Consider the following 15,027-nt stretch of genomic DNA (forward strand, 5'->3'; position numbering starts at 1 on the left):
AGCCACACGCAGCGGATACAGAACTAGAAATGCAAATAAGCTCTTGAGGGGGGGGGATATTTGGGGAGCAGTAATGAGCGTTAATTGATGTTCACAAGTTTATTGTAAATAATGCTGTAAGTTTGGTTTGTATTGTTTATTTTTCAAAATAAAATTTAAAAAAAAATAAAACTTACAATAGGGTGCTGGAGGGGTTACCTAGTATCCCCTTTGTCTAGCTTCTCATGTAACAATTTTATGTTACCCTTTTCTCACTGAATGGCTGGTGGCAGTGGTTTCGTTTTAACTGACGTGGTGTGCATTTACCGCTGGCTGCGTTTGCAGCTGCAGTAAAGCACTCAAGGGTGCCATTTTTGTCAAAATGGACCCGATCTTTTTTTGCAATTTCTTTGTGGAAAGGTCCTTCTTGAGATTTACTCAAATGCCAAACCAGGTTTGGTCCCATTGTTCGTTTTGCCTTTGGCGGGATTCACAAGTGAAGCCCGCCTCTGGCTCCAGGGTGTCTGGGGTAGGCAGGAAGTGAGGTAGGTGCCCAAAACTCCCTGTGCGTAGTCTCCTAGGCGACCCAAATGCACTCTGTAGTGATTGTCCGGCTGACTGGCAAGGACAGCAACCCTGCTGGGAGACCAAATGAATGGCAGAGAACAGAAGAAAAAAAAAAGGCTTTGGGCTTAGAAGGCAGAGTCAACCACTGGACGAAGGAACCAAAGAAGAACTTGGAGGACGCCTGCTGCAACTCCTGGAACGTTTGTTTGCCCGGTGAAGCCCTGCTGCTGTGCTGAAACTTGCATCGACAGAAGCCCCTGCAAGGACGACTTCCCCCCCTTGAGTTTGTTGGGACCAATCAACTCCAAAGTAAGCCACTTGGACATCCTTCTCAGAGCTGGTTGAATTTCCAGAGTTGCTGCTATAGCCAGGGAGAGTAACACCAGATTGTATGACTTGCTTTTAAGCTGGCCTAGAGCTCCAGGAATATCCTTCGGACTCCCAGGAAGCAGGAATGACCGAGCCTGAGCCCCAACAGAGTGAGGGACCCCAGAAGCAAGGAAAGTCCATTGCGACAGCCAGGAACTGCTGTGTTGCTATTTGTGGTAGACGTGAGGAGATTAAACACCGAACAGCCACTGATTTGAAGATTGCCTGTTGTGAGTAGTGACCGTCCCATTGCAGTGCAGGAGTCCCCAGAAGTTCTCCCTCTTATCCCCACGACTGAGGCCCTGGAACAGTGAGATCTGCAGAGCTGCACAGGAACAGAAGTCCTCTGCTGCACTTTTCATCAATTCAAAAGGTACTGTCCAAAGTCTGAGAGTACTTACCTCTTGCTGTAGAGTTGCTTGCATCTTCTACCACTCACAAGTCTAACAGCTGTGGGCCTACATTTGATGATACTTTTCTTCAAAGACTTCTAAAACATTGTGCAAAGACTTTTCTACTTACCTACCAGAGGTGCTTCATCCTATAGAAGACTTTTGCCCATTGACTTTGGCCTAGCCTGTTATACTGAATGACTCTGCTATAGAGATCCCAAAATATTTGACTGCTTAATATTTGTGGTCTCTTGTTCCAATAATCTTTTCCTTTTACCAACTTCTAACAGTATTCTAACTGCAAACAGTAAGATATTAATGTCCCCAGCACCCTAGCTATTGAAGTCACCTGAGGGTGTAGGTTGTGCCTGTGGGCCATCCCAGAAGGGTCTTTACTGATTTAGAAGAACAAGTTACTTACCACCTGTAATGTTCTTTCGACGATGTTCCTCCCATTTATTTCTCATCTTGTGATATTCATTATCGCCAGCGTCGGAAACATTTTTTCGGCAGAGGGCGCTGAGCTCGAGGTTGTGGCGTCGATTGTCCCTCGAAGGGCTCCGTTCCGTGTCGACGTCACTGCTGGTATAAATAGCTCAAGCCGCACCCGTTGGCTTCAGTTCTGTTTTATTTGAGGAAATACTTGTGGAACATCCAGGCGTATGCTGTGACCGATAGGCCCATCGTGAGAGGAAAGTGTAAGAAAACTTCAACTGTACTGCAGGGTAGGCTGGGAGGGTCGATGAGGAATTCGTGGGAGGAACATCCAGTCGAAAGAACGTTACAGTTGGTAACTTGTTCTTCGAATGGATTGTGTCCTCCCACGTATTCCTCATCTTGTGATAGATTCCCATAGCAGTGATCAATTTGGAGGTGGGAGTGCTAGTTCTTGTTTTCATGGACGGAATGAAGTACCGCCCTGGCAAATAAACCCTCATTGCAGGAAGAGGCATCTAAGCAGTAATGTTTGATAAAGATACGCATCGATGCCCATGTTGCAGCCGACTAAATGTCTTTTGCAGGGACTCCCCCTCTTCAAAGCCGCAGAAGTAGCCATTCCCCTAGTGGATGAGCATGTAGCCCATCCGGTGGGTCTTTTACTGCTAATCTGTAGCATTCCAATATAGCCAGAATGATCCACAGCAGGATATAGTTTGCTTTGTCGACCTGTGTAACCCACAAAGAGTTGGTCATCTTGGTGTAATTTTGCCATTCTTGAAATGTAAAAACTGAGGGCCCTCTTGGGGTCCAGTCTATGCAATCTCTCCTCTTCTTTACCCAGATGAGGAGGAGGATAGAATGTTGGTAAAATAATCTTTTGTGACAAATGGAAGTCGGAAACTACTTTCGGTAAGAAAGATGGTTTAACCTTGTCCTTGTAAAATATGGTATATGGAGGTTTACATGAGAGAGCCTGTAGTTCACCAACCATGCGGGCTGATGTTAATGCCACAAGGACAGTTTTTAGTGTTAAAAGCCTCAATGGACAGGAGTGCAGAGGCTCAAATGGTATACAAGTTAGGAATTTAAGAACTAAGTTTAAATCCCAAGTTGGAACATGAAACGGTATTGGTGGATATACACTGGCAAGTCCTTTCAGGAACTGTATGATTAATGGAATTTTAAAGTAAGAAACCTCTTCCGAGGAGCGCTTAAAAAAAGACAACGCAGCGAGATATCCTTTGATTGTTCCGATCTAGAGCCCCAGATTGGCTAGATGTAACAGGAAAGAAAGCACCATTGGGGTGCCACATTGAAAAGGGTCCACATCCCTATCTTTGCACCAGTTACTGAACTGACACCGGTACAAGGATTTTGCTGCTGGCCTTCAGGCCGAAAGCAAAATCTCCATTACGTCATCCGGAAGATCCCAATCGTTGTAGCTCAACTTCTCAGAAACCATGCGTGTAGATTGAGTGTCTTGACCTCTGGATGGAGAACCCGACCAGCCTCTTGCGAGAGAAGATCCTCTCTTTGTGGAAGACGTACTGGAGGGCAGATGGACATGTCCAGAAGGTCCGGGTACCACGTCCTCCCGGCCCAGCCCGGGGCAATTAGGATCATGGCTTTCCTGAACTTTCTCAACCTCCCGATAACTTGAGGAATCACGGGGACTGGAGGAAACGAGTACAGTAGGGGGGAAATCCCAGTCCACCACGAACGCGTCTCCTAGAGCTCCTCTCGGGGGAAATTCCCTTGAGCAATACTGATCGCACTTCCGGTTTACTGTGGTCGCGAACAGATCCACTTGAGGGGTTCCCCAAAGGGCAAAGATCTCCAAAAGGACTTCCTGAACTAACTCCAACTCGTGGAGACTGCTCTGCCTGCTTTGAGCATCTGCCGCCGTGTTCTGCTCTCCGGCTGGGTGAACTGCTGACAGATTCCTTCTCGTATTGCCCAGAAGCAGAGCTGCATTGCCTCTCTGCACAGTGGTAGTGATCCTACGCCTCCTGATAATGACGGTGGCTATGTACTACCTCAACAAAAGAGAACATTCTTTCCCTATAGAGGGCAGGAAGGCCTTCAGCGCTAGTCTGATTGCCCTCAGCTCCAAAAGGTTGATGTGCAGTTTGGACTCCGATGGAGACCAACGTCCGCTGATTGTCAGATCGCTGGTGTCAGCTCCCCACCCCGTGAGTGAGGAGTCCGTTACTACTGTTCTCTCCGGCCATGGTTGCCAAAAAGATTCTCCCTTGAGGATGTTGTCGTTGCAAGTCCACCATAGTAGATCCTGAGCAACTGCGCTCGGGACTTGCAGAAGATCCGACATACTCCCCGAGAATTGGGACCACTGAGTTCTGAGGGCCCATTGGAGGGATCTCATTCTCAGTCTGGCCTCTGGCACCAGAAAAATGCAGGACGCCATGAGGCCGAGCAACCTCAGAAAATCGAAGGCAGGCAGATGCTGGGCTTTCTGGAATTTTGTTACAATCTCCTGGATGTGGAGAGCTCTTACCTCGGGTGGCGAGGCTTTGCCTAAGGCAGTGTCCAAGACTGCTCCGGTAAACCTGAGTTCTTGGGATGGTATCATGTGGGACTTCTTGAAATTGAGGGATAAGCCCAGGTTGTGAAGGAAGTGGCAGGTGATCGACAGATGTTCCTGAGCCTGTTCGGGAGAACGTGCTCTGATCAACCAGTCGTCCAGGTAGGGGTAGACGTGAATCCCCCTCTCCTGAGACTTGCTGCCACAACCGCCATCAGCTTGGTGAAAACCCTCAAAGCGGAGGTCAGCCCGAACGGCAGAACTCGAAACTGATAGTGAGAACCGCCAACTGTGAACCTCAGGTATTTACTGTGCTTGGGATAGATTGGCGCATAAAAATAAGCATCCTGAAGGTCCAATGACACCAACCAGTCTTGGAGTTGGAGAGCCTGAAGGATTTGAGAAAGGGTTACCATCTTGAACTTGTCCTTCCTGAGGAACTTAAGTTTCTTAAGTCCAAAATGGGTCTCAATCCTCCATCCTTCTTTAGGATGAGAAAATAAGGGGAGTACCAACCCTTGTTCCTCTCCGCTACAGGTACATGTTCTATTGCACCTTTCTCTAGCAGGGTTAAAATTTCCTGCAAAAGAAGCGGTTCTGGAATTTTGGTAGAGCTGGCTCCCGGTGGATGATTGTGAGGCCTTTTTAGGAAGGGAAGGCAGTAACCTGGAGCTACTGTTTCCAGTGCCCAAGCATCTGAAGTAATGCCCCAACATTCTTTCAGATGCTGAGAGATTCTGCCTCCCACTGGTGTTTTGTATGATAAGACCTCAGAGTGATTTGGAGGCGGCTGCAGGAGCGGCTGAGGGCATAGGTGCCGTACCTGAAGATGGCTTTGTAGGTTTTCCTCATCCACCGCGAGTGACATTACTTTTGCCCCTTTGAAAAGCCTGTCCTCTTCCTCTACCAACAGAAGAGTAGTATCGAAAAGGAGGACCCCTTCCAGGAAAATGAGCCCGAATAGGGTTTTTGAGGCTGTCACATGGAGGGACTAAGGGATTTGATTTAGCTGCTGCTTTTGTGGTCTAGCTTTTCTAGGCTCTCATCAGACTTACTACCAAACGGCAGTCTAGCCTGCACATCTGGTGCAAACCCAGACTTCCTGTACCACGCAAATCTGCGTAGCACTGTGGCTGATGCCATGGATCTGCTAATACTATCAGCAGTATACAGTCCAGACTGGAGACATTCCCCCATTGCCTCCTTGCCCTCTGACTATTCAGGAAGCCTTCTCTTTCCTCGCCTTCCGGAATATGTTCAGCTGCCGCTGAAATGCATTCCCACAGGGTACGTGTGAACCTGGCCAACTTTCTTATCCTCCCTATCCGGAGGTATGATTGGGTATGCTGTCTGTCTCGAAGTAGTAGCAGCAGCCTGAGTAACCAGACTTTCTGGAGTAGGGTGTCTATTCAGATATTCTGGATCAGAAGTAGAAGTTCTATACTTCTTTGGAAGATTGCGGTCTACTGCAGCAATGTTATCAGGTTTTTCCCAGTTCTTTTCCACTGTCCTCTGAAGCGCCCTATGGAAAGTGAGAACTGGATCTTTCTGGGGGCCTCGAACTATTATGTCCGTCATATCCTATTCAAAAGTAGGTGAGGCTCTTCCCCAACCCATATATATATTCTATCACGCTGTTCATCAAACTCCTGTAACCCGAGTCTGCATGCTCTGCAGGATCAGGTGCAGCAAACTAATTCAGGCGATGTGTCAATGCCACTAGCAGAATGAGTCTCACACAGGTCTCATTTTGGATTCAGGGTTTATAACTTCCTCAGGAACCTGTCTAGTGCCATATTTTACTCCAAAAGGAGTGACATCTTCATCCTCCGAGCCAGATTCTTCAAAAATTGAAGACATGGACCTAAAAAAAAAAATCTGACTTCGGTAAGGGTGTAAACCTTCTCTCTTCCTCCTGATTTTTTGTCGAAGGAATAGGTGTTTTCTTCAAGGTGTCGAAGGAACCTTCGACACACTCAAAGTCTTCGATAAAGGCATCTAAGATAGTCTAGGCTTCGATATCGAAGCCGTTGACGCCGATGAAGTTGTGATTGATTTTGACAACTTCTGCTTTTTATCAGGGATCTGGGAAACACTATTCTCGATCTCGACTACTTGTCGACTCGAGTTTTACGAGCTTCACCCATACTACTAGGTTTTACCACAGTAGTTCCCAACTTCCCTGCGTCGTCCAATGGAGCGGCTGCAGTATGGCTCTTCTGAGGTTTCTTTGAGGGGGGGTCGAGGCCGCATTCTCAAAGACCTGCATCATTTTTTTCTTAAATTGTTCCCATTTTGTTGGGGAATCCGATTTTGTAGGACACCGAACCAAATCAGTCGATGTATCAGATGACGATGGAGATCTATGTCTCCTATTTAGTTTTTTTGAAGATGACGAAGAAGATCGTCTCAATCTACTACGAAATCGGGATCTCAGTGTTTATGACATTCCGATTCCTTTGAATCAGACGATTTTTATGCCTTTTCGACGAGGCCTTCGAAGCGGCCTTTGACTCCTCCCGCCCCACCACTAATTTACTTTTCCTCTCAGAGAGGGCCTTCTCTGTCATCGACTGACAGGAGCCACAGTCGCTGGTTCGATGACCTGAACCCAGGCACCAAAGACAGATACGGTGAGGATCGGTGATAGACATCTTCGACCCGCAGTCGATACACTTCTTAAAACCAGTTTTGGGTGTAGAAGCGGTTGATGAAAATATTTTCTGACCGAAAATCTCAAAACGCGCCGTCCACGAGAGCAATGCAATCGAAAAAACGGAACTGAAGCCGACGGGCGCGGCTCGAGCTATTTATTTATACCAGCAGTGACATCGACACGGAACGGAGCCCGTCGAGGGACAATCAACGCCACGTCCTCGAGAACAGCACCCTCTGCCGAATTTTTTTTTTCCAAAGCAGCAAAACTGGCGATAAATATCACAAGATGAGGAATACGTGGGAGGACACAATCCATTCGAAACTAAGATTGTATAGTATTGAAGTATTTGTGTGTTACCATTCTATTGCTCTCTTCTGAAGAAGGCTTATTCTGACTGATCCATTGTTTATTTAAGAAACCTTGTGTGTGTTTATTTGAATACTGTTACTGAATCTCTGTGCAACTCTGCTACAACTCACATTGACCCCTCTTGAGATGAGCCTGGCTGCTCAAAACACTACCAAAACTGTGTAGTAAAAGCTTATACCAAAGGTTGGGTTGCCTATACCTGTAGTCAGAGTTGTTTGCAGTGTTCCAGGAGGGTACTGCATACAAACTTTGCCTAACATGCTCTTCTGTTGCTACTTGACGAGCACCTTGTACTAAAGGTTTAATATACAGCATCTAGTTTGTCATTAGCTACTTTTGCAACAGGGGGGCACCCGCTATCCACCCATCTTGCTACCTTTGTCCACCAGGTGAATTGCCACTCACGCCTAACTGCACCACGCACACACTCCTGGTTTAATCTTGCCCAGCACTCTGCCCCTGATCTTGCCAACCATCCCCTCCACCCATTGGAGGAATTTACACCTAATTCCAGAATCCCTCATACCTCCACCTGATGGTCGTGGAGCACGTTGGAAATGGCTGTTGAAGGTGGTGCGGCTTGGCGTGTTGGCGACCAGCTGCAGGGCCCCTTTCTCTAATCACACGGTGGTGTGTCAAGGACACTTGCCAGAAGATTCCCAGCGTTTCCAGCCTTTTGTGCTGCTTGCCGTGGGTGACCTTTGGAAGTGGCGAAGGGAAGGGTGTCCTTGCATACTGCAGACTCAGCACCAGGGATCTTTTTTGCTGCTTTATGCCTGCAGGAGCCTCGGCGGTGCTTCGCTGAGCTTCACTGAGCCTATTGCCATTGCGTTGCTCAGAGGTCGGCTGTGCTCCCTACAGTACTTCCTGGTAAGCTCCCGATAAGATTTCTTAACTACATTGCTCCTGCTTCCACCTTGGTTGTAACCATTTCCTGGAAAAATGCCGGTCACACATCATGAATAAGGTCAGTGATACAGCCCTGCCTACTGAGATTACACAGTCAGTCACTATACACCGTTACTTCCTGGTCTTCATGATTGAAGCCGGACTATCAGCAACACTAATTCTACAGCATGTGCTGAAAAGTGAGACGGTAACCCTGCACTCACCAATACTTGAAACTCCACATTGGCCGTGTGTTTTACAACAGCGTCACCTGTATGTATCTTTGTCCATAGTTTGTATTGCTTCTCGAACAACAGCCAATAAAGAGAATCTCCCCAGTTGCCAACGCATTTTCCTTTGCCCTCAGGAGCTCATCATAGAATTCCTCAGTTCGAGCAATCATGTGGCATGCTCGCCTTCTGCCATTGGTTCTGCTACGAACATGGCAGGATTCACTATTCTGAATCTAACTATTTTGATCGCTGGATTCGATACCACTACCTCATAGGCAGAAGCCCTTTGAGAAGTCACCGTGCCTTTAGGTTTTTCCAAAATTGCAAACCATGCATGTTCAACAAATAACGTCATAGAACATCCCATCACCATGCTCGCAGCTTTCTCTATGGCGAACGCGGCAGCAGCCAAAGACTGTTCACACAGAAAATTACCCCTCATCACTGGGTCTAGCATCGCGCTATAATATGCAAGGGGCTTGTACCCAAACGTGGTTCTCTATGGGAGTACAGCTGTCATAACAGCGCCATTTGTGTGCGAAAATAACACATTTCCTGGGCATAGCTGGAAATCGCTAAAACTGGGGCAGTGCAAATTGCCTTTTTCAACTCAAATCCTTCTTCCATTTCCTCAGTCCAAAAAGGTTTTCCTGATTTACCTGTGCTTTCTTCAGAGCTTGCAACAAGGGCCTTATGTATGAGCTGTAATGAAAGACACGCTCTCACAGTTACATAGTCCCAAAAATCTCTGCATGTGCTTTATCGTGACCGGTTTTACTGTTTTCTAAATAGCCTCAGCCCTCTCAGGAGTAACTTTCTTTTCTTCATGTGAAATTAACTGGCCTATGTACAGCACTTCCTCTTGACAATACTGCAATTTCTCCTCATCTACTTTATATCCTTTGCAACGATAATCATCAGTTAAACTGAATCGTGTCTGCACTATTCCTCTGAGGTGCTATAGACCAATATGTCATCCACGTACTGTAAAAACACTCTCCAAATCAATATTGCTTAAGTCTATCTGTAGGACTATTGAAAATCAATGGGGACTCAACTACCCCTTGGGTAAACAAGTGCTTTTCAGGCGAGTTTGTCTAAACGTGAATGTCAGATCTTGCGAATCTTTAGGCAATGGGATTGAGAAAAATGAATTTTTCAAGTCAATTACAGTGCAATATCGTGCCTTAACAAGTATATTACATAGGATTGTCGCTGTGTTAGGAACTAGAGGGAACTCTGCCTCTACAACCTGGTTAATCGGCCTCATCTCCTCAATTAAACGACACAACCCCCCCACTTTGCCTTTTTTCACACGATACATTGTGGTATTACATGGTGACTGATGTCACTAAGACACCCTGATCCATCATGGCAGAAATATTCTTAAAAACACCTTCATCTGCCTCTCGAGACATAGGCTACTGTTGTGCTCGAGGTAAAATTGCTCCTGGCTTCAATTTAATGTTTACTTCTCCAGGTCCCTTTAAAAGGCCTACATCGTAGGGGCCATAATGAGACCGTCACCTTTGCCATGTCTTCATCATAATACTCGGGGCGGTTCTGGGCCAACATCAATTTCTGAGGAACCTCACGTTTAATTGACCTCACCCAATAAGTAATACTCATCTCGAATATCACTTCGTCATCTGTGGGATGGTCACCAAACAGATCCTCATCAGTGACGTCAGTCAATCTGTAACCTTCTCCAATAGCAATCACTGTGCACATGGTCATTACCATCAAGCCAAGCTAGTTCCCCCTCGCACTATAGCCGCTTGTAACTCTAAAGGAAATACTCGTCCTTCCGCTTTATCCATCGGAATCTTTGGCCTCAATAAAAATTCATCAGGTAGTCTCACAGTTTCACCTACTAAGCTTGGTGGCCATGTTAACAAAAAGCATACCCCCTAGTGAAAAATGTCTGGTTGTAGTGGCATTCCTCGTATGGCCACCTGTCCTGCAAATGGCATAATCAATTCACTCACGTTTAAATAATGCATTCCTGGTGTTGAGCACACTATGCCTTCATCAGTGAATGAAATCGTCATGTTCAACTTGGTCATTAAATCTCGACCCAATATATTGACAGGTGTCTGCCTTGAATATAATAATGATACAGACACATCACACTCTGCTATAGAGACTGGTAATGCATCGGTAAACAGAACTCTGATTGTAGCTTCTGTGAATCCTTGAGTATTCATGGCATTTCCAGACATATACATGAGCTTGTTGCACCCGTGCCTCCTATATTAACATCAACCCTCGGTTTCTCTTCAGGATTTGGCGTTACAGATACTACTGAAGACATCAAGTCTCCCAGTGAGCTGTCCTATTGTGGGTAAATTCTCATACCTGTGAAAGGATTCCCTCCATAAACAGTGACACCCCAGAGTCTAGGAGTCATTAATTGTCCCGGGCCTGTGCTCTGCTGTATCTGCATAGGGGACTGCCCCTGTGGCGGATTCATTGTTGCCTGCATTGTTTGAAAGTCTTGCTGTACTCTCGGTGCTCGTGTCTGCTGTACTGTTTGATTCTGAGCAAACCCATCTCCATTCTGCTGCGAATATGCAGGCAGGTTTGTAGTCCCCCCCACCCCCTCTAAAGAATTACCCATTCTGTACAATGCCTTGACTTGTACATGCGAGGAAGAAGTGCCCTGCCATACCACATGTCCACCATATAGGAGGAGGTCTTCTAATCTGTCCTTACTGCATGTTTTGATTATCATTCTGTGCGTTTTGGAACCCACCTGGATTGTTGAGGTTTCCCTGGTTATTCTGAAACCCTACTCGATTACTCTGGAAGCCTCTTCCTCAAAAAACCTCTTGTATAAACCCATTATTACCTTGGTCGAACTGCCTTTCGTTATTCACCTGTGGCATACTCGCTGTGCACATGATTTGTCTGCACTAATCAACATTGCCCCTTCGATGGCATACTTGGATAGTTTTTTCTGTACCAACTTTGCCTCTTCGCTTTTCCTAAAGTCTCCTTCGATTCTTTTCTTACAAAAGCCTGCAATAATGCACAATGGTCAGCTGCATCTCGGACTATGGTTTCACTTCCATGCCCACCAATTTCTTGAGCTGCTGCTGCACTGCGTCTTGCAGCCCTTGGCATAAAATAAGAAAATACAGGTATAGATTTCCCCCAAGCCTCTCGTGTTTCCAAAGCTCACTGCTCATGGACATTTTGAATAGACTCCTTCCTGCATCATTTTCGTCATTGTAGCTCCCATATCTGACATGTCCGGATACAGTACTCTAAGCACTTTCCAGACCGCCACCCTAGATTTATTTAACAGTGTTCACTGTGGTGACACCAGAATACCCCCCTCTTGACCAAACAGTCAGCCCTCTCCCCAACAATGGCAATTAGGAGACCTTTAATGTCCTCTATAGCCAACGTGTTACCCCCCTGTCATTTTCTCTAACTCATGTATCCACATCCCAGCGCCAGAAGTTAAACTTGGGAGTTTGCACCTTAAATGATCCTTATCCATCTGTGGCCAAGGTATATATTGTGGCCTCGATCCTCTCTTTTCTAACAAAGGAAACTGAAATTCCAAACTCACATTCGTCACCCATCGTCTGTCTATCCATAGCAGGGATAATGGTACCACTCCGCCTTCTACCTGGCAGCGACCTTAGCCTGCTCACATAAGGTGGCCAGTCCCCATCACCCCCCTCGGACCATGGGATCCCCCTTCAGGTGGATCTAGCTGCGTCAATGACCCTGTTTTTGATTTTGAGATTTGGGTAGGTCTAGATCTGGCCATCTTCCTTATCCATCGAAAAACACCCTTCAGGACCACATGCATCTCCTTCCTCTTCCTCACGGAAGGCTGCCCTGTCTTCGTCTGACATATCCTGCCCCCAACTTGTGACTTCTCGCCTCTTCATCTAGGTCCAGAGTCAGTCCGTCTAAAGACAGCTCCTATGGCTCAAAACTACATGAGGCTGCCTCTTTTTCATACAGCTGCATACCCAAGTCGATCATTTTTTCCCTTCAACTGCAACACTTAGTCTTCCTAGACATGATAGACTATTTCTTCTTGTGGATTTAAACTTTTTTTTAAAAAAAAAAACAGTATTAATGTGCTCATTATGTAAGAATAGACTAAGTAAATAAACAAAACCTATGGGGTGTAATCGTTACTCAGATGATTAATGCCTCATGATGGGCATTCACCACACACCTGCTAAAAGGATACACATGGTTGCAGGAGAGTCTGTATGTATTTTCGATGATGCCTTCTTCATTCACATCTACAAAGATCGGCTGCCCGCAGACTGCACAAACACTGTCAGAGAGGTGCTTTGTTGGCATCCCAGATGCACTATAGAACTGGAACACAAAACAACAAATCATCAATGCAACAATCTGAAAGCCATTCTCACTGCCGGGAGGGAATATGCACTGGCGCATCGTCTGCATATTAATGAAAAAAATTGTTACTCTTTCCCTGTAAAGGCACAGAAAATCATTCACACTCTTTCGGATCCCAGTTCCTACCATGAACAAAATCAATCGTTTTCAAAACACAGCTAAACATGCATGTTATGATGCGCTCAGAAGAAATTTTATATTTCACTGATATTTAAAGTAAAATGCATAATTGTGCTATGTTAAATGTAAAGAGCTCTCATTCATTCATACGTACGTACAGAGTGGAGGAATTATTTCCACACAGAAGCCACATTTGAAATGTTGTAAATACTGGTATTGGGGATATCTGATAACAAGTGGATTAAAATGTATAAAACGTCCAAAGGGTATACTTTTCACAAGGTTTGTCAGGTGGTCTAGAACTCTAATGCCTTTCTGTTTGCTAGCAACTCCTGTTCCAAATTAATTCCTAGTCATCCTGCACCGTAACGTCCTGTTTTGCAATCACTTCAGGCGGTTTATCCACAACACTCTGGTGATGGGCGGTGAGGAGATCGGAGGAGCGGGGGGTGACAGTCAGGCTTCACTCTTAGGAGGAGCTGGTAGATGGGTACAATTAGGCCTCAATATGTTACACACAGACACTAAAGAAATGTACTGAAGAATATATGCACATTTCAGCATAATACTAAACATTGGAGAAGTAGCTCAAATAAGTGCGAGGCAAAAACATTCAAGAGTAACATAATATAGAAGCAGTAAAATTACCCTTGGCAAGACCCTTTCCACTTCCAAAGCCTATCAGGATAAATGCCTGGCGGCAGAATACTGTACACCTATAAAAAGGAGAAAGCACTGATACCTACATGACTGGTATATGGACTTTTAGGTAGGCACCACAGTCCTTTGCCAATACATGTCCCAGGACACTCAGTTCCACCCACCCCTGCAAACAAATGGGAGACAGTAATAAAAATAGAAATACATTATCCAATGCTTGCCTACCGCAAGGAGTTGCAGCATTTTATCATTCAAAAACATACAATAAATCACTGGAATCTCCCAAAATCACCAAAAATTGCAAACAAAACTCAAGGATCCATTGGGAGACCTGGGGAGAAGACTGTCCAGGTCAAATCCTTGGCCTTTGCCGTTATTTAGAAGTACATAAAGGTGTTCCCCCATAGATAACAAGAAAAACCCAATAAGCCTACAGTGGTTATGGGGAAAAGCTAGGTATGTTATGTTTCCCCAGAGGAGCAGCAGAAAGGGAAATCAGCTGAAGGGTACACAAATGAGACCCCAAGTAGAGTTCCACGTCAAGCGCAATGTAGCAGAAGCCCAATCCAAACAATGGAAAAAGCAGTGCTGATTCAGGGCGACAGACCGCAAAAATCCCACTACTCCTGCACTGAGGATTTCTGGAGAAAAATCTGTAATGTATTGGGGGAACCTCAGACCGTGGACAAATACTCGTCATTAGATGTGAAAACTTTAGCCCAGGAACAGCAGGAGAACGGAATTCAGGTGCCAAAGGCTGGATCAGTCTAGTTGCTGTTGGACGTTCCAGCTTAAAGAAGCTTGAACCCACAACCCAGTAAAGAGCGATGCAATCTAAAACTGATTAACAAGACACCTTCAAGAAGACCAGCATGGCAGAAGCAAAAAAGCTTCTGAAGAAATTATATAAAGACAATGTAGGAATGGACAGCTCAGGAGAGGGGTGGGCAAGCTAGTAGGAAGGTGTATCACCAAGGGGGCAACAGCAGGTGGAGATGAAAGACGTCCCAAGATAAAAATGACATAGTGACAGCAAGCCACTAATTCTAGGCTAGGGAGAAACCAAGGTGCTTAGTCCAAGAGGATTTACCGGGAAGAGAACGCAGCAAAGGCAAGAAAACTGTCCCATGAAGGAACTAGCAGCCCAGACAGCAAGGGGGACAGAGGGGAGGAGGAGGGAAAGCCCAGTAGGAGATTCCAGCAGCCAAGATGAAAACTGAGTACTGACAAAGGAACCAGTGTTCAGCCAGTCTGGCCAAACCAACAGACCCTTGGCATTAGCAGCCCATCTTCAACAGTAGTCCTCCAGCAAGTCAGGTAACAATCTGAGTAAAGCACAGGGTCTCTCCATTTCATTCAAGGGCTGCCCTAAGCAACCACCCCGAAGCAACCACCTCTAAACACAGGTTGAGC

At 45.9% G+C, this 15,027-nt stretch overlaps 1 protein-coding gene across 2 annotated transcripts in view; it reads right to left on the bottom strand.

Annotated features, from left to right (window-relative positions):
* RNF121 (ring finger protein 121) overlaps positions 1 to 15,027 on the bottom strand; it is a 421,292-nt gene that overhangs the window by 165,111 nt on the left and 241,154 nt on the right. For both annotated transcript variants that reach the window (XM_069640316.1, XM_069640317.1), the window contains exon 7: positions 12,659 to 12,792. In XM_069640316.1, the coding sequence (XP_069496417.1) occupies positions 12,659 to 12,792 (134 nt within the window). The remainder of the gene's footprint in view (positions 1 to 12,658; positions 12,793 to 15,027) is intronic.

The sequence above is a fragment of the Ambystoma mexicanum genome, chromosome 7q, assembly GCF_040938575.1.
Source record: "Ambystoma mexicanum isolate Mex_15411 chromosome 7q, UKY_AmexF1_1, whole genome shotgun sequence".
Classification (NCBI taxonomy): domain Eukaryota; kingdom Metazoa; phylum Chordata; class Amphibia; order Caudata; family Ambystomatidae; genus Ambystoma; species Ambystoma mexicanum.